At 45.7% G+C, this 20,710-nt stretch overlaps 1 protein-coding gene across 1 annotated transcript in view; it reads left to right on the top strand.

Annotated features, from left to right (window-relative positions):
* Positions 1-20,710, top strand: part of GNB4 (G protein subunit beta 4) — a 1,262,726-nt gene that overhangs the window by 727,266 nt on the left and 514,750 nt on the right. Inside the window, exon 5 of the mRNA XM_044070378.1 lies at positions 5,824-5,887. Within this exon, the coding sequence (XP_043926313.1) occupies positions 5,824-5,887 (64 nt within the window). The remainder of the gene's footprint in view (positions 1-5,823; positions 5,888-20,710) is intronic.

Genomic DNA, 20,710 nt, shown 5'->3' with positions numbered 1-20,710 from the left:
CTGGCTCCAGCCATTGCTTTTTGCAGACAAAGAAATATTCAAATTTACCCCTACGTAGACAATTGCCTGATTCAGGCAGTCAGTCAGGAAAAGCTGTTACACCACCTGACCTTTGTAAAGGACCTACTGACCTCCCTGGGGTATACCATCAACGAAAAGAAATCAAAACTAGTCCACACACAAAAAATTGTATTCCTAGGAGCAAGCCTGTACACAGCATCCCAGATGGCATTCCTTATTCCAGAAAAACAAGCCTACCTGATAGGCTACTTCTCTCAACTAGCCACCAGAGCCCAGTTATCCGCAAGGAAAATCCTGCAAGCTCTAGGGTTCATGGCCTCCTGCATTCTGCTCATTCCATATACCAGACTGCATATGAGGAAACTACAATGGTACCTAAAAAGGCTTTGGTGTCCGCACTCGCAAGACCTGGAAACTGTCGTACTTATGATACCCTGTCTAAGGAAAGATGTTCTTTGGTGGGCAGCAGCATGCAACCATGACAAGGGACTTCCCTTCTCACAACCCCATGCCTCCCAGACCCTCACCACAGACGCATCAGACTATGATGGGGTGCACACCTGGACGGCAGGTGCATTCTTTGCCATTGGAGCCCAAATCAAATACATCTGCACATCAGCCAAAAAGAGATGCTAGCTGTTCAGCACGCCCTGACAGCCTTCAAACCCCTACTCTCCCCGGGGCTTCTAGTAATCATAGCAGACAACACCACAGTGATGTGGTATATCAACAAGCAGGGGAGGGACTCACTCTTATCCTCTCTGCAGGCTCGCCATGACCCTTTGGCACACTGCCTCAGCCATGAAAATACACCTCCTAGCAAAATTCCTGCCAGGCTGCCTAAACTCTGTGGCAGACAGCTTAAGCAGAAACCTGCTAGACCCACACGAGTGTTAGCTAGACCACAGAACCTTCACCCTTGTAACCCAGAAATGGGGCACCCCGAAGGTGGACCTCTTTGCCTCCCACTCCAATCATCAGCTCAGCAAATTCTGCACCAGGGAACCTCACAGCAAGGCCTGGAAAGTGGATGCTTTATGCTGCCAATGGGTAAACCTCTCAATCTATGCATTTCCCCCTCTACCACTCATTTCAAGGGTACTGCTCAAAATAAGGGAGGAAAAACCCAGGGCAATCTTGATTGCCCCAAACTGGCTACGCCAGCACTGGTACCCACTGCTGCGCAGCCTGTCACCCCTGCCACCATGGCACCTACCTCAGATCCCAACACTCCTGACCCAGAAGAATGGAGAATTCATGCATCCACAATTGCAGACCCTGAACCTGGCAGCCTGGGTTATTCCTTGACCTCTCCTCCAGCTGCCAGCCTAAGCAAACAAGTCCTGGATGTTATAAGTGAGGCCAGATGCCCCAGTACTAGAAAACCCTATGCTGACAAGTGGAAAAGGTTTTGTACTTGGATCCAGGCTAAGGGAACCAAAACAGCACAGCCCTCCCTACCTCTCATCCTGGATTACCTAGCAGACCTACTACACAGGGGTCTATCCTTCTCTTCTCTTAAAATTCATGCCTCTGCCATCCCTGCTCATTACAGCACAGAGCCACCTCTCTTCTTACACCCTCTCATCAAACAGTTCCTAAGAAGGGCTAACAACTTAAGGCCACTCAGAAGAGCTCTTACCCCAGCTTGGGGCCTTAACTTTGTGTTGGAAAAGCTCACCCCTACCCCCCTTTGAGCCTGCAGCTTCAGCAGAGTTAAAATTCCTCTCTTGATAAACAGCCTTGCTTCTGGCCATCACTTCATCTAGAAGAGCTTCAGAGCTACAAGCACTCATGGCTGTAGAGCCCTTTATCATTTTCTATGCTGACACGGTCTCCCTCAGGACTAACCTATCCTTCATGCCTAAAGTGGTGTCCAGTGTGGCTCTCAACCAATCCATTCATTTGCCCACCTTTTTCCTTAACCTACAAAACAAGGGGAAAGGATTCTGCACTCTTTAGGTGTGCACAGACAGCTCAAATTATATCTGGATAGGACTAAATCTTTTAGAAAAACTGGCCAATTGCTAGTCAGCTTCACAGCAAGGGCAGAGGGCAAGGACATATCCAAACAATCTTCAAATGGATAGCACAGTGCATCCATTTCTGCTACAAACAGCATGGGAAACCACTCCAAAGGGGGTCAGGACGCATTCCACCAGGGCAACCTCCACCTCTGCAGCTTTTCTCAGAGGGGTCCCCACCAGGGAAATCCTAGAGGCTGCAACATGGACTTCTGTTCATACCTTCACCAAGCATTACCACCTGCCTGTCTTCTCCAAATCCAGGGCAGGCTTTGCCACTGCAGTCTTGCAGGGAGTCCTAGGCAGCCCACAGTCTTCTTAACTGCCTCTACCCTTTTCTTCAGCTTTGGGAATCAACCCAAATGTGATGACTGCAACAGTGAAACACGAAGAACATAGTACAGTTGTGTACACTTAGCATAAATGTAGATGTTCAAGTGTATTCACTGTTGCAGTCCTGGTTTCCCACCCTCCGTCCCCTTTGTCTCTTTCTCTCTCTCTCTCTCTCTCTTCCTCTCTCCTTACAGGGATTTTTTGGTATTTACTTTCTACTGGTGGTGTACTTCCATCATAACCTAGCTCCCTATTTGGGGGCTCCTGACAGTTGGGGCAAGAAAAACTGATGTAATGGCGTTGGCAGCCTGATTTTATACCACTGACGACCTGACTCCAGTCCTGGAGTGACAGCAACCGACGCAGAAATACTAAGCCTCGGTATTCGAGCCGACTGAGGGCTACCCCTGGCAGGATAACCCAAGTGTGATGACGGCAACAGTGAATACACTCGAACATCTACATTTATGATGTGTACACAACTGTACTCTATCATATTGATTTATACAGATGCTTGTATTAAAATGTATTTGTAAAAGTTGCTTATTATAAAAATGCTGCAGCAGCATCTTAACAGAGTTATGAATGTGAATTGTGTTAGTCAGGTGACTAGATGTGATGTCATTCTATAACCAGCTGAGGGACAGAACTCTTGGCAGCAGCAGTTTGTTTTTGTTTTTTTTGGAATGTGATATAAAAGATCTGTGTCAGTTATCACAGTTCAGTAGTTGTTCAGTTGTATTTGTACAGTTCAGTCAGTGTGTAGTATCTAATCTTGCCTTGTGGAAGTAAACATCTCAGCAGTATATCTTGCCCTGTGATACTAAGTAAGTTAACTAGGGACAGTTTCTGTTTAGTTCAGTTAAGAATAATACAGTGTGATTAGTTTAGTATTGCTTTCTTTTTTCTGCATCTGTCAGATTCTATCCATTTGTGTTATTTTTATATTTCATATGACTGAAAACCCTGTTTATTCTACCTAAATATTAAATATTCTCTCATTTTCTATTTTACTATCCATTATTAAATATTTTTATACCTTTTCATTGTGGTTGGTCTTTTAGTAGCTTGAGAGTATTTGTGTTATTTTAGTGACACTGGCCACTCCGGTAAGCCTGACTGCTTTGATCACACTCTACCATTTGTATCAGTATTAGTTTGACACAGTGTAATTGGTTACCCTTGGTTACAGCCTTAGAGTATTTGGCTGCTGGCAGCAATCTTCCTTGTAGTCTGGAGAGGGACACAGCTGGTAAGTCTGTGTCAGAATTTCCTGTGTGCGTGCGCGCGCGTGTGTGTGTGTGTGTGCGCGCGCGCATGTGTGCGTGTGTGCGCGCATGTGTGCGTGTGTGTGTGTGTGTGTGTGTGTGTGTGTGTGTGTGTGTGTGTGTGTGTGTGTGTGTGTGTGTGTGTGTGTGTGAAAAATCAGATATTCAAGTGTGTGTGTCAGATACTTGGAACTGGGACACAGTGTTCCAAAGTGGGTCTTGCTTGGGATCTGGAGAGACAGAGAGTCCAGTCCCAGTGTAGCGTGTTCCCTATGTGCTCTTGGGGGAAATTGTGTTTGATGCACAGAGCTGCATTTGAAATGTTGTGTAAATCTACTCCTGCTTTTTAATGACTGCCTCTCACCATTGTCAGTGGTGAGGATTGAGGCTCCTTGATTACTGGCCTGGGATAAAGAGGGGGCCGTCACATGCCCTACTAATCAACATGTTCATTCTAAATTGGGAGAGTTTCTCTATAATACCTGTGTGGGGGATTATTTCAAATGCTTTGGCTGGGACAAGATAGACGCTCTGCACTGTCTTGCACTTGTCTAGGGCCTTGGTGACTTTCTTGAAGAAGTCAGCCATGTTTAACAAGCATGATCTACCTTTAACGAATCTGAACTGGGTTGGGTCTAGAGTTTGGAGATTATCCATGTCCTTGTTAATAAGGTCCATATTGATTCTTTCAATGGCCTTACAAATGAGGCTAATCAATCTTATGGGCCTGTAATTTCCAGGCTCAGTTGATGGATCCCCCTTAAGGTACCTCCTTTTCTTTCTTTGTTTTTTTTACACTCAGTTCGTTGTCTGAACGTATGAAAGGCATTGTAGCCGTGCACTTCCAGGGTGCTTTCTGCAACTTTGAGCCATGTCTCTGTGACTGCACAGACATCAGCATCTTCCAAAGTGAGGAGTGCTTCCAGGGAGTGCAGTTTCTTGTTTAGACTCCTAGCATTAAGCAGCAGGGGGTCTGTGTTCAGCCATCAAATTAATATTACATAAACAGCTGAACATCGAATGTTAGACATTGACATTTCCTGAACAGGCAACTCTTCAAAAAGAAATATATTGAATGACCATAGTTGGCCAGTATACACAAACCGTGACTTACTAACTGACCAGTAATGTAGCTTTAACAGAATCTGCCCTTTCCCCAATTTAGTGCAACCTTGGAGTTGGTATATATAATTAGCAGGGGTGTGGGAGGCACAGCCCCCCGCAACAGAAGGATTTGGTGAAAACCAGATAATACTTATATTGGGGGGGGGGTTCTCCCCCCACATTCCTTGCCAATTATATTTATATATATATATATATATATATATATATATATATATATATATATATATACACACCAATCCAAGGTTGCACTAAATTGGGAAAAGGTGGGTTCTGTTATAGCTGTGTTACCAGTTAGTAAGTAGTAGCTCACGGTTCATATATGTTAGCCAACTATAGTCATTCAATGCATTTCTTTTTGAAGATTTGCCTGTTCTGTAAAAGTCACCTTTGATGTCTAACATTCGACGTTCAGCCGTTAGTTGTAATATTAATTTTATTGCTGAACATAGACCCAAGCAGCAGTACCTTGAGTTTATCTGTAGAGGATTTTGTTATGTTGGGAGTTTGGTTATTTTGACACTGCCTAAAAAAGGCACAGTAGGGGTGGCTGATGCCTTTGCCAGTATCCAAAAGCCTAGAGGAGACAGGTAAAGACCAACTGTGGCAAAGCAGCATGGCCTGTTGACCAGGTTTTCCCAGGCTGACAGATACTGGATCTGCTAAATTCTGATTTAGAAGCACAGGCTAGTCGGATTTTAGATGTATATCCACATATTTTGTGCAGGCTATTTCTGTAGAAAATGTACAATTTGAGAGATCATCCAGTATATATGCAAGGTGGTAGAATAACCAAAATCATTTCACTACAGTATTTGGCATATAGGTATTGTCAGTAGTAAAATGCTGAATATGTTTCATGCTCTTACAACACAAGTTTGTAAATAAAATGGATATTCTTTACAAGTTAAAAAAAACTGCTGTTGTATTATGCCTAACCTTTCTGCTGTGATGAATCCTTCCATGTATCATGTATTGACTTTAAGTATTATTTTTTCTCTGTAAGCATGGAATTCTCTTGATTTAATCTCCACCTTTCATGTTGTGTCTTGCAGGTTATTAGTGAGTGCATCTCAGGATGGTAAATTAATTATATGGGACAGCTATACAACAAACAAGGTAATGATTTTGAGTGTATGTTCATTTATTTTAGTGGCTGAGCAGCATATCTCTCAGTTGGAGAATATCCAGATGTTTGCCTCAAATTTTTTTGCCTATTCCTCATAAAATTTGTGGTTTTCTGGAAAAATCGAGGTTTGAAGTCAGTAAATGACATACATTTGTGTTTCAGATTTCATATCCTTAAGAAAATGTATACTACTACAAAAGCTGTTATTCTAGCAGCTTTCTAATTTTATATGAGCAATGTTTAAAATATGTTCCTATTTTTGGGCCGTTACCCCCACAACTTTGTTTCTGACTTTGTCCAGATTTCTTGCATTTAGAAGTTGGGAGGTATGCTGAGCAGGCCACATTATTTCCCTTTGACTTCAGAAACAGTTTTTGTTCTCAGTTTGCTTGTCCATCCTCTGAGCCTTTGGAGTTGGTCCCATTGCCTGCTATGCTTTTAAACAACAGTGGTAGACTACTAAAGGAATTTACTACCTTCAGGCATAATGCTCTGTGGACTGCTATCTTGCCACTCGGCAGCAAGTTACACATCATATGCAGTCAGATTGCATTAGTAATAAGATCCATAGAACTCATCCATTGAAATGCTGAACCTTCAGCTGCAGAACAAAATGTGTGAACAGTTACCAATTTCCTTTAACAAGATTGTAAGAAGTAAATTTAATTGATTGTGAGAATTCAAATGTAAAACACGTTGTTTTGAAAAGTACATGCATGCATGCATGTCACATTGTGGTGAGATTGCTGGAAAATATTTGTAAGTCACCTTTCAATTAATAAAACATGCATGTATAAAAATGACAGCCATATATTATGTTATAATCACTTATGCAAGGATTGTAGTTTTAAGAAGAGCTATAATACTTGAGCATCATTAACACACAAAACACATTATTTAATGACATGGATAATGCTGATGTTCATTACTCACACTGCCTCAGTGGCATATGGGCTCTGTGCTTGCACAGACCCACACTGGTAACGTTTCAGAGCTTAAAATTTCCTCCTGTGACTCGCTCTGATAGGGGATTGGCTAAGCACTTCCCATCAGGGTAAACCTAACACATCACAGGAAGTTAGTTGTTCAGTCTTTTAGTGCCAGCTGTTGTACTCGTACAGTTGTCTCCTCAGTAGCCTGCATTGGTGGAGTGCAACTTCTAGACTGACAAGATTCCTTTGAGAACTTCCTTTCCTCTCTATTAATATATACTTTTTATGTATCTCTTGTTTTATTAAAAACAAATGTGTGTATCTTTTTATTTTAATAGTCTTTACTTTCTACTGCTGTCAATTCCTGTGGGAATTTTAATAACTTACTGATGTGTTGTTTGTATGTGTAATACTGCTGGTAAGTAGTTATGGGGCTTTTATTTTATTTATTTGTTTATTTATGTATTTATTTTACATTTGTTAACTGGGAAATTCCAACTGGACCAGGTCCATTTTCAGCGGAGGCCCGGGGAGAAAAACTCCAGCATCAAGTTATACAAATACAGTACATCCAGAATAATACACAAAACAGGTTACATCATGTATGCTGAGCATAGTAATATAACAAGAAATTAATAAAACACTCCAGGTAAAAGAAGATATAGAACATAGGTAAAAGACAATGTCAGTTACAGTACATCCAGCATAATACACAAAACAGGATGTTCTTCGTGTTTCACTGTTGCAGCCATTACATTTGGGTAATCTGCTGGCAGGTTGCCTTCAGTCGGCCTGAATAACAAAGTCTTGGGTCCTGCGTCGGCTGCTTTCGCCCCCTCCTTGACGTCAGGTCGTCAGGGGTATAAAATATGTGGCTGACGCCATTTTCTTTACCCTTTCCTTCCGCGCGGTGCCCGAAGCAGAAGCAGTTCGCAAGTGCCGGTCGGCTGACTCCTGAGATTTTCGTGTTCGAGTTTCAGATCCGAAGTCTTCATTAAAGCTAAGTACCCTGTTGGGGAAACTTTTTTCTTGCTCCAGACCGATGTCAGAAAAAGTTAATAATTGTATTTCTTGTGGAAAGCAAATACCTCATAAGGACTTTCATTCTTACTGTATTCCTTGCCTAGGCCCTGATCACAACATTGCAGGTTGTCGGTTTTGTGCAAGATTTAACCAATGCACTATTAAGCGTTGGTATAATTTTGCTTTAAACTATTTTGGACGCCTATTTAATTATCCAGAAATGTCGTCGGATAGCCATCCGACTACCGGAGTTCACAAAAAAATGCAAAGAAAAGGAGAGAGATAGACAACCGAGGCCCAAAACCGACGACGAAGCTTATCCTAAGCCAGTCGCTGGTTTGCCAGTTCTCAGTGAGGTGCTTTCGCAGCCCCTGACGCCTGCTACTTTAGAGACACAGGCTGCTACTGACTCCCACGTGGAGTCGGCCGTGCCGATGAAAACTCAAGGTATTGGAGCCTCGGACATTATTCCTTCAGATGGGTCCAGAGCCGCTGAGCAGGCACCGGCGTCTGAAGGTGTATTCAGACCTAAGCATCTTTACATTAAATCAACCTCAGCTTCAAAGGCAATGACTAAAGCACCTTCTAAAGCAAAGAAACAAACTCCAGAGCCACGTGGACAGGCTTCTATGCCCAAAAAACAGATGTGCAAAATGGCCGAAGACCTAATTACCTTGATCAGGGGTTCCCAGCCCCCTCCTGATAAGAGGCCTAGGCAAGAGACTGACTATGAATCTTCAGATCAGGTTTCTATTTCTTCGGATTCCTCTTCTGATCAGGAATATCCTCTTCCCCCCTATGAGGATTCTGATGCTGAAGAATCTATACCTTCAGCTTCTCCTCCAGAGGACTATTCATTTGGAGAAACCTTGCATACCATGAGGGAGCATTTCCACTGGGAAAGCCAAGATTTTTCAGAATCTAAAAAGAGGCTTAGGGATTTCCTTTTACTACCTCAACACAGGCCGCTAGCCATCCCACCTGTGTTGGATATTGTAGATGATGTTTTCTCGGAGTCTACTCTTACCCCTGACTCCTTACCTCCAGCTTCTGTTAAGCCTGACAGATATTACAGAGTTCCTGACTCTCATAAATTCCTTTATAAAAACCCTGCTGCAGACCCAGAAACTATTTCACAGGGTCCCCAAATTAGTTAAGGCTTCCGCTGCAAAAAACCCTACCCCCTCTGACAGAGATTCTAGGGAACTGGATAAATGGGGAAAAAAGGTTTACACATCTGCTACCTTGGCTATAAGGGCCTTAAACTGTCAGTTTCATATGCTCAAATATCAGCAACATGTCATGGCATTGATTAAACAGAAAATGTTGTTAAACTCTGAATGTGCAGAAAACAAGGAAATGCAGGATTTATTGCATGCAGCTGAACAAGTTGGAAAGCATACTTTGCAATGTGGTTTTGATTCTTTGGAGGCCTCCTGCAGGGCCGCAGTCACAGGTTCTGTAATTAGGAGGCATGCTTGATTAAAGGAACAAAATCTGCCTGATCATGTCAAAGTTAAATTATTAGATGCACCTTTACAGCATGATACTTTGTTTGGTGTTAAGGCAGAGGAGGTGTTAAAGAAAATGGAGGACAAAGCTAAATCTATGCAAACGGTCAAAGATTTTTTACAAGTACAGCCACCTAGATTTAGTAGAAACTGGCCTACAAAGAATAGGTCATTTCCTGTGTCAGACAGACCTCAAAGGAGCAGATCCAGATGCCCTAGAGGCAGATCCCAGGCGCAAGGTTCCTACAGGTCTAAGCACAGTGGGGTGCTTCTACCTCCAAAGTTAGAGAAGACAAATCACAACCATACAGGAAACAGTCCCAATGACTTCCCCCTGCCTGCACCAATCACTTATCTTCTGTCAGTACCCTTAGGAGGAAAATTAACACTTTTTTTTCTCAAAATTGGCACATTATAACCCAGGACAAGTGGGTTCTAAATATCGTGTCACAAGGGTACAAGTTCCATTTCCATACCCTGCCAAAGGCAAACGGCTGGCCAGATCTGCCAAAAAATCAATGGGCAGAGGCACAAAAACAAGTCTCATCCCTCATGGACATGGGGGCCATTCAACAAGTACCAGAGCAAGAGCAGGGACAAGGATTTTACTCAAGACTGTTCCTGGTATCCAGAAAGGACAAGACCTGGAGACCAATACTGGACCTATCTATTCTGAACACAGTCCTGGATATACCAAAATTCAAGATGATGACTTTGCAGCAGCTTCTGCCCATGCTGGGCAAGAATGCTTGGCTGGTGGTGACTCTAGACCTAAAAGAGGCATACCTGCATGTCCCAATCAGACAGTCATGCAGAAGGTACCTCCGATTCAAGGCTGGCTCAATGCATTACCAATTCTCTGCACTGCCCTTTGGCTTATCTACTGCGCCCAGGGTCTTTACAAAGTGCCTGGCACCAGTAATTGCATTCTGCAGACAAAGAGGAATACAAATATATCCTTACTTGGACGACTGCCTAATTCAAGCAGAGAGCAAGGACATTCTTCTACAATGTCTGGCGTTTGTGAAAAGACTTCTAACATGCCTAGGGTACACAGTCAACGAAAATAAATCAAAACTAGTACCCTCTCAAGAGATAATATTCCTGGGTGCATGCTTAAATACAACTGCCCAGATGGCGTATCTCACGCCAGACAAACAAAGGCAACTGACTACCTATTTCACAGTGTTGGCAACAAGAGCCCAGTTATCTGCAATAAAAATTCTGCAGGTTTTGGGCTTCATGGCATCCTGCAGCCTACTAATTCCATATGCAAGACTGCATATGAGGAAACTTCAATGGTACCTAAAAAGTGTTTGGACTCAACATTGCCACAGCCTGGAAACGATGATTACTCTCATTCCCTGCCTGCAACAGGAGTTTCGATGGTGGGCAAAGGCTTGTCACCAAAACAAGGGACAGCCATTCACATTACCCCCAGCCAGGCAGACACTAACAACGGATGCATCAGATTATGCCTGGGGGGCCCAAGTGGCAGGAAGATGCATTCAGGGCACATGGTCCTCAACCCAAATGCATCTACATATCAATCAAAAAGAGATGCTAGCTGTTCAGAATGCCCTGACAGCCTTCAGGGACCTACTTCATCCGGGACAACTACTAATAAAGACAGACAACATCACGGTCATGTGGTATATAAACAAGCAGGGGGGCACACATTCTTACCCCCTTTGCAGACTAGCCATGACTTTGTGGGACACAGCATTAACTTACCAAGTAAATCTGCAGGCACAATTTCTGCCAGGAAGGAAAAATACTCTGGCAGACGAACTAAGCAGAAACCTCATGGATCCCCACGAGTGGCAGCTGGATCCACAAGTCTTCAGCATGATAACAAGGAAATGGGGATGCCCGGACATAGATCTATTTGCCTCCCTTAACAACTACCAACTAAAAAGATTATGCACAAGGACTTATCACAGACAAGCATGGAAAGTGGACGCCCTATCTTTCAGCTGGAAAAACCTATCAGTATATGCCTTTCCCCCACTGCCTCTCCTCCCCAAGGTACTCCTAAAGGTCAGACAGGAGAAGCCAAAAATGAAACTGATTGCCCCAGACTGGCCTCGCCAGCACTGGTTTCCAATCCTAAAGAACTTTTCTCAGTGCCCAGCTTGGATCTTACCTCAAACTCCTCATCTACTGTCCCAGCAAAACAATCAGATCCTGCACAGCCAACTCAGGACTTTAAACTTGGCAGCATGGCGGATAATGTAGTCATACAAAACACACCTCTCAGTAAAGCTGTGATGGATGTCATTTTGGAGGCCAGAAGGCCTAGTACTAGAAAATCTTATGCTGGAAAATGGAAGAGATTCTGTGCTTGGAACCAGGCACAAGGAACTGATACAGCTGTGCCAAATATTCCTCGGATTTTGCAATACTTAACTGAGATGCTGGACAAAGGCCTATCTTTTTCATCTATTAAAATTCACGACTCTGCCATTTCAGCTCATTACAATACAGAGCCACCAGTCTTTTCTCATCCCCTATTAAAACAGTACCTCAGAGGAGCCAAAAATTTAAGGCCTCCAAGGAGATCTCCAATGCCTGCATGGGACCTCAACTATGTCTTGGAAAAACTCACCCTGCCTCCTTTTGAGCCAGCTGCTACTGCTGATATAAAGTTTTTATCTTGGAAAACCGCTTTGCTCCTAGCAATAACCATAGTTTTCAGAAAGACAAAGCAATTACTAGTGGCATATGCTGCAGTATCACAAGGAAAGGCCATCTCAAAGCAGACTATTTCAAAGTGGATAGGCCACTGCATTCGTTTCTGCTACTTATACCATGGCAAGCCAGTGCCCAAGAGCATTAGGCCACATTCAACCAGAGCTGCAGCCACTTCAGCAGCTTTTCTCAGGGGAGTACCAACCAAGGACATTTTAGAGGCTGCTACTTGGAGTTCAATGCACACCTTTACAAAGCACTGTCATCTGCCACTCTACTCTAAATCCAGGGCAGGCTTTACCACTGCAGTTCTGCAGGGCCTCATAGCCGCTCCTAATGCTGTTTAGCTCCAGCCTCCCATCCATAGCTTTGGGACTCTACACAAATGTAATGACTGCAACAGTGAAACACGAAGAACATAGTACAGTTGTGTACACTTACCATAAATGTAGATGTTCAAGTGTATTCACTATTGCAGTCCAGGTTACCCACCCACCATCCCCCTTTCTTCTGATGGGAACCTATCTTTCCTTCTCTGATTTATACAACCTATGTGGTGTATTTGCTGGTAGATGAAGGTAATGTTTATATTGGTGCATGTATTTATATATATATATATATATATATATATATATATATATATATATATATATATATATATATATTTGGTTACCCTTTTAGGGGGCACCTGACATCTGGGGCAAGAAAAACTAAAGAAAATGGCGTCAACCACATCTTTTATACCCCTGACGACCTGACGTCGGGGAGGGGGTGACAGCAGCCGACGCAGGACCCAGGACTTTGGAATTCGGGCCGACTGAGGGCAACCTGCCAGCAGGATTACCCAAATGTAATGACTGCAACAGTGAATATACTCGAACATCTACATTTATGGTAAGTGTACACAACTGTACTTTCTTTCCCAGGCCTGTCAGGTAATTTCTGATCTCCCATACTCTGAAGGGAAGACTTCTGCTCTTTCTCGTTTAGGGACTTCTTCCCAGGTGGCTCGCCATTCTATTAAGTGCAGTTATGATGCAGCAAACTCTTCTTCTAGGGCTGCTGGCTTTGGTTCTGTGGTAAGGAGATACTCCTAGTTTCTGCTTCAGCCTTTGCCTGATGATATTCAGGCTAAGTTGATAGACAGTCCTCCAGACAACATAAACTTGTTTGTTAAAGCTGCTGCTGATTTATTTAAGTCTCTACAGGATAAGGGCAAGGCCCTGCAGGACCTTAATCATGTTTTTGTTTCTCCTTTGCTTAAATTTCAGAAAAATTAACCCAATAAACAAGCCTTTGTTCGTAGGCAGTCTCGCCCTCCACCAAGATTAAGAAGGGTGGGAAGCTGGCTCCCCCTGCTAAAGCCGCTAAAATTTCTGTGCCACAGAAGTCTGCTTTTCCTGGTAAACCAGGTGCTGTCTGATTATCCTGTTCTTCTCAGCCACATTCCTCTTTGCCTTTCCCTTTCTCTTCCTGTTTGGTTAAAGATTACTCAGGATTCCTGGGTTCTATCTGTTATCCTCCTAGGGTACTTCATGGTCTGGAAATCTCTTCCCCCCCCCCTGTTATGGACATTCCTCAGCCCCCTCAGGAACAGTTGCCTTTCTTTCTAGGGGTGCTTCTGGATCTCTGGACTCTGGAAACTACTCAGGAAGTTCCAGTTTCTCAAAGGTGGATGGGGATTTATTCCAGAATGTTTTTGGTGCCTAGGAAAGAGGGCACTTGAAGACCTATTCTGGACCTCTAATCTCATCTGAATACTTTTCTGAAGGTCCCCTCTTTTCGAATGTTGTCCCTTCAGACTTTGTTCCCTCTTCTGCTTCCTCAGGCTCAACTGGTGTCTGTGGACCTCAAGGATGCTCATTTTCATATCCCACTTCATCCCCCTTTTGGGAAGCTTTTATTTTCAAAAGTCTGCTTTGGCCTTTGGCCTTTCTGCTGCCCCAAGGATATTCACCAAATGCCTTGCTCCTGTGATTGCTTTTTGCAGGCTAAGGGGATTCATGTCTTTCCCTACTCAAATGATCTCTTGTTTCAGGCATCCTGTCCAGTTGCAAAGTCTTCTTTTTGCTGTCTTCCTTCTGCAAAGACTGTGTTTCACTATAAATTTCAAAAAGTTCTTTCTGACTCCTCATGATAATATTTTTCTTGGGTGCAGGATCCAGGATGTTCCTATGCTGGCATCCCTGCCTCCTTCCAAGGCCCTAACTCTTATTTCCTTTTTTTCAATCCCTTCTTCCTCTGACCTCAGTAACAACAAAGGAATTTCTGAGAGCTCTGAGGTTCATGGCTTCCAGCATCCCTATGCTCCCTTTGCCAAACTCCACATGAGAAAATGTCAGTGGATGTAATGGGATCCTATCTCGCCTACATTCATAACTGATGGGTTCGGAGCCGATCCATCGGCTCCGACTCGGCCAACTAGTACACTAGAACGAAGTCTCTTATTGGCTGGGCTACCCTCTATCCCAGGATGCACCACACCTGCTTCCCCAGATCTCGTTTGCCGCTTTACAAGCTAGACGTGGTCTCAACTTGGCTGGAGCTAAGTGTACTTTTTATTACTTTTCTGGTCTTTTGACCTTGGGTTTTCTTCATATATTAAATCAACAGCTGTTTTAACAGCTATTCCGTGCTTTTGTTGAGTGTTATTGGTGTGAGTGTTATTGGTCGGTTTTTATATATCGGTTGGTTGGGCGAGGCCCGTTTAAGTTAGAGGGCCTTTGCCCTTCTTAGTGGAGTGAGTGAATTGTTTATTTTACTCCCTTTTCCTCTCCGGGCAAAGCCCGTTTAAGTTAGAGGGCTTTTGCCCATTGTTGTCTTCTCTTGTGGTTGTTGTCTCCCTTGTGAGGTAAACCTTGTCTCTAGAGGGCTTGCACACCCTTTTTTCTCGTGCTCTAACAGTTATTTTTTTGGTCACTTCGGTTCCTTGCGTGTAATTAGAGTATTGCATACTGTTATTCACATTAAAATGTCTAAAGAACAAAAATCTGGGTTCAAAAAGTGCACTAGGTGCAATTATAAAATGTCTATTACAGACAGTCATGCTATTTGCGTGTATTGTTTAGGGCCAAAGCATTTGCAAGAAACATGTAGTGTGCGTCATGCTTTTTCTGCTAGGGTTCTTCAAGAACGAAAAAATAAATTGATCCTGAAGGGTCTTATTAAGCCCTCTTTTGAGGAAGCTTTGGCTTCATCTCCTCCTACTGCTTCTAAAAAGAAAAGGTCGTCGGCTCCGACCAGTCCGTCGGAGCCGACTACTAAGAAGCATAAGTCGACCTCTTCTTCTTCGGCTCCACTGACTTCGGAGCCGAGGGTCGAAGGGTCTGCCTCGATGCCTCTTTCCTCGGCTCCATTGCTTTCGGAGCCGCAGGTTGGAGCATCGAGAGGCGAATCACCTCCCTCGGTTCCATTGGTCTCGGAGCCGGTGGAGGTGTGCAGCTCAGACTCTTCCCCCTCGGCTCCGAAAGCTCCTTCGGCGCCAACCCTTATTCGTACTGTGCCGGACCCGGCGCCGATAGTGTTGGAGCCCTTTCGGAGCCGGTCCCCTACATTGTCTGAGCCGAGAGGGAAGTCGTCTCGACCCCTTTCTACTTCCTCTAAATCCTCCAAATTGTCGGATTCGGATTTGGATAGGGTTATTCAGAGGCTTTTCCAGTCTCCAGTTTTTGCAAAAATGGTCTCGGCTCCAGCCCATTCGGCCCCGGAGCCAATCCCCCCCTCGAAACTTTCGATTCCTCCTCCAACCTCCTCGGAGCCGTTGGTGTCGGTGATGGTGGTGCAAGGCGGAGCCGTACAGTCGGAACCGAGACCCCTTCGAGGTTTATCGGTTCCGACCATTGTTCCTACCCTGTCCTCGGGTTCGGGGTTCGGTACTGGGACTTCCTCAGCCGGGGCCGAGGGGAACATCTTGGAACTAGATGCCTCAGTGCATAGTCTTCCCCTCGGAGCATCGGCTGCGGGGATTCCTAGTGCCGTCGTGGTCTCTCGGCCAGTGACCTCCATGGAGTCTGGAGGTCCTGCCTTTGAGGCCATGAGGAGCGCGCTGGCCATGTCCTTGCCGGCTCAGCAGGCTTCCATCTCACCGTCCCTAGACCTGGAGACTGGTGCTTCTGGCGTACTGCAGTCCCATGACAGTGGGGCCCCAGGGACTGAGGATACCCCCGTGGGGGGTTCCCTTCTTCCGGGGGGGTCCGTCCGAAACCGCTTCGGATGAGCCTCCACGGAAGAAATTGTGCAAGAGGAAGCACGTAGACTCCCAAGATGAGTCTGTCACATCTGACACTGACCTCGATGATGCGGAGGGGTCCCCAAAATCATCTTCGGATGATGTCTCTTTCTCGGATATCCTTGAGATTCTGAGACAGAGAGGAGATTGGCAGGCCAAAACCCCTTCCGCTGAGGAGTCAGTCTTCCTCAAGGCCTTCGGGGCCCAGCCTTCCGCCTCCTGGGTGTCTCCGCCCTTCGATGAATTACTTGATTTGGTTTCTCGAAGGGCTTGGGAACACCCTGATTCTGTGGAACCGGTGCCTGCAAGACCCAACAAATTTCTTTCAGCCCCCCCCTCAAAAGGAATTTTTAACAAAAGGAGTTCCTGTAGATGCAATGGTGGTGGCATCTGCCACACAGCAGGACGTGGCAGAGGCTTCAACGTCTATCCACCCTCCTAATAAGGATTCCAGGAGCATGGATAGGTACGGGAAGCGTACCCTTTCTTCAGCGGCCTTTACCTTACGGTCGCTGAATTACTTATGTCATTTTACTAAGCTCCAAAGGGACCTCCTTAAAGAGCTAAGCGAGTCCCTCACGGGTAATCTACCCAAGGCGTTAGCCCACACTGTTGGCGCCCAGATGACTACCTTATCTTCCATTGTGAACTCGTCCATGAGGCTCATCTCGTATGCGGCCGAGGGGGCGAGTAGTGCAGCGGGAACAGGCGTGGCCCTCAGGAGACACGCCTGGTTACGCTTGTGTTCCTTTGCGGAGGCCTTCAAGTCTTTCTTCGCCGACGCCCCCTTTGATTGGTCCTCTTTGTTTGGACCCAAGGGGAAGGACACACTGACTCGGTGCGAGCAGGAGGGCAAGACCTTAACTGCCGTTGGGGCCCGTTTTTCCGCTCCCTCTAGGCCTTACCCCAAGGCCCAGAGAGGAGGGAAAATGTGGTTCAGGAAAACTCAGAGGTCTTTCCCTATTCCACCCAGTGATCCCCCCTCTAGAGGCGGGGGGGGGATTCAGGAAGACGTCGCCCCAGAGGTGGCAGAGGCCCCCGAAACTCTGGAGACCGCGATTCCTTTCGTGGTTCCTCCTACGCTCAACGTCCCTCCGGAGCCAGTCGGGGGTTGTTTTGCGGAACACCCACAAGCTTGGGAAGCTATTACCAGCGACCAGTGGGTGCTCCGGATTATTACCGGAGGCTATCTCATTCCCTTCATCAAGCCCCCCCTTCCCTTCAGGGAAATCCCGGACGTGCCACCCAGTCAGCGGGATCAAGCAGCAATAGAAATTTCAGAGCTGCTAGAAAAAGGAGTCATCCAGCCTGTCCCCGCCGATCAGATCGGATCAGGAACTTACTCAAGACTATTTTTGGTGCCAAAAAAGACAGGGGACTTCAGGCCCATTTTGGACCTCAGTTCATTGAATCGCTTTGTGAAAAAGTCCAAATTCCGAATGATCACTCTTCAGTCCATTCTCCCACTATTGGAGAAGGATGTCTGGATGTGCTCCATAGATCTCAAGGACGCTTACTATCACATTCTGATAAGTCAAGAGTCCAGGAGTCATTTACGCTTCCGCCTGGGAGACAGTCATTTCCAGTTCCGAGCACTGCCCTTTGGTCTCACCACAGCCCCCAGGGTGTTCACCAAGTGTCTGGCAGTGGTGACTGCTCACCTGAGAAGTCTAGGATTCCAAGTGTTTCCATACCTAGACGACTGGCTACTTACTGCCACCTCCAAGCATCTACTAATTCAGGCGCTCACGGCCACAGTCACCTTGGGCCGTTTCCTGGGAATTACTTTCAACTGGCAAAAATCTGTACTACAGCCATCTCAGCGTATTACCTTTATAGGCGCAGAGTTAGACACAAAAAGGATGCGCGTCTTCTTACCGGCAGCAAGGATTCAAGTTTTGCAGAACCAAGTTCGATCCTGCCTCCCTCTATCAAGAGCTCCGGCCCATCTGATTCTACAGGTATTGGGTTCGATGGCATCAACTATTCTCCTAGTCCCCTTAGCCAGACTTCACATGCGGGTGCTGCAATGGCTACCGTCGGTTCAATGGTCCTATCAGGAACTCCCCTTGAACCACTTGGTTATGATTACGGAAAGTTGCCGTCGAGATCTGCGTTGGTGGCTCCTCCGATCCAATCTCGACCAGGGGCGACCTTTTATTCTTCAGTCCCCCGTTGCCACTGTGACCACGGACGCCTCTCAGGTAGGGTGGGGGGGTCATTACCTGGACAGGTCTGTCCAAGGCACATGGCAACATCAGGAAGCGCATTTGCACATCAATATCCTGGAAATGAGAGCGGTACTACTGGTACTACAAGCTCTCCATCACGCTCTCCCGCAAGGTCTGATTGCTATCCTATCCGACAACATGTCGGTAGTTTGGTATATAAACAAGCAAGGTGGGACCAGGTCGTACCCACTGTGCAGAGAAGCCATGAGACTTTGGCACTGGGCGGTAGCTACCAACCGCTTCCTAATAGCAACGCACATACCGGGGAAATCCAATGTGATTGCGGACAGACTAAGCAGGACTATCCTGTTACCCCACGAGTGGTCCCTCAACCAAAGAGTGGCTGCGAAAATCTTTGCCAACTGGGGTCTCCCTTGCTGCGACTTGTTTGCCAGCCCCCACAATGCGAAGTGCAGAGAGTTCTTCACTCTGACCCCCTCTCAGGGACAGATTCCCAGGGACACTCTAACCCACATTTGGCCCCCCGGTCTCCTTTATGCCTTCCCTCCGGTTCCCTTCCTGCCGAGGGTGATACAGAAGGCAATTTACCTGGAGAGCGACATGATTTTGATTGCCCCGCACTGGCCTCGTCAGGTTTGGTTCCCCTTCCTTCGGAGGTATGCGGTAGAAGGTCCATGGTTTCTGGACCCGGTGCCTGACCTGTTGACTCATCAGTCAGGACAGTCTCACCCATCTCTCAAGTCCTTGAGGTTGGCGGCGTGGTTACTCCGCTTCCATCCTTAGTCAGGGACAATTCCCTCTCTCCGGAGGTTATCCACATATTGTCTTCTCACAAACCTTCCACTGTCAAACTGTATTCCAGCAAATGGAAAAGGTTTGCCCTTTGGGCACAGCAACGAGGTATAGACTCTCTTACCGCCCCAGTATCAGAGGTCTTGAATTTCCTGGCCTCTCTTTTTCAGTTGGGCTCCTCAGTTTCCACGATTAAGGTTCAGCTAGCGGCCATCTCTAATTTTCATGTTTCTTTTGAACCTTCATTAATGGCAAACAAACTCTGCAAGTCTTTCCTTAAAGGAGCGTGGCTCCTCAGGCCCCCAATATCTCATCCTGTCCCCCCTTGGGACCTAAATTTGGTCCTGGCTGCCTTAACTGCCCTCCCCTTTGAACCGGCAGCTACCTGCGATTTGAAATTCCTGTCTTGGAAAACCGCCTTTTTAGTGGCCATAACTTCGGCCAGGCGGGTTTCAGAGCTTCAGGCTCTTTGTTCTAATCCTCCTTATTTGATTTTTCACAAACATAGAGTGTCCCTTAAATTAAATCCCTCTTTTTTACCAAAGGTAGCTTCTTCTTTCTGCATTCAACTGTCTCTAGAGCTCCCTGTATTTTTTCCCGAATTCTCCAATAACGCAGAATATATCCTTCACCAGTTGGATGTCCATAGACAACTGCATTTTTATTTGAACAGAACTGCTCAGACGCGGAAATCAAATCAACTGTTTGTGTCCTTTGCAATAAACAGATTGGGTCAACCAGTAGCTAAAACCTCCATAGCCAAATGGATTAAAGATTGCATCTGCTTCATTTATTCTCAGGCTGACAGAGCCTCCTTTTCCAGTCAGGGCTCATTCTACCAGGGCAATGGCTACTTCTGTAGCTTTTCACTCCAAATTATCAATAGATGATATTTGTGCTGCGGCTACCTGGTCTTCTCCGCACACTTTCATTTCTCATTACAAACTAGATGTGGTTTCTCGGGGCAGGGCTTCCTTTGGTTCCACAGTTCTCAGGAGTGTTTTCCAATGAGCCACCCGGGATTTAGGTGCTAGGGACGCTGTCCCATCAGTTATGAATGTAGGCGAGATAGGATCCCATTACATCTTTTAGTTATGTACTTACCATAACTTCGGATGTATGGGATCCATCTCGGCTACATTCATACGACCCACCCTCCTTCCCCCTTCCATTCGGATTTAGAGGAAATGTAAGTGCATTTGCAGATCTTCTCTTGAAGAACTTTAGTTGGTTGGAATAACTGCTATTTTTCTGTGTTTGCATGTTAGTATGAAAGCGAACAAACAAGATCTGGGGAAGCAGGTGTGGTGCATCCTGGGATAGAGGGTAGCCCAGCCAGTAAGAGACTTCGTTCTAGTGTACTAGTTGGCCGAGTCGGAGCCGATGGATCGGCTCCGAACCCATCAGTTATGAATGTAGGCGAGATGGATCCCATACATCCGAA

Source organism: Protopterus annectens, chromosome 4.part1 (genome assembly GCF_019279795.1).
Source record: "Protopterus annectens isolate FY-2018-M chromosome 4.part1, PAN1.0, whole genome shotgun sequence".
Classification (NCBI taxonomy): Eukaryota; Metazoa; Chordata; order Ceratodontiformes; family Protopteridae; genus Protopterus; species Protopterus annectens.
This window is presented reverse-complemented; position numbering and strand designations above follow the sequence as displayed.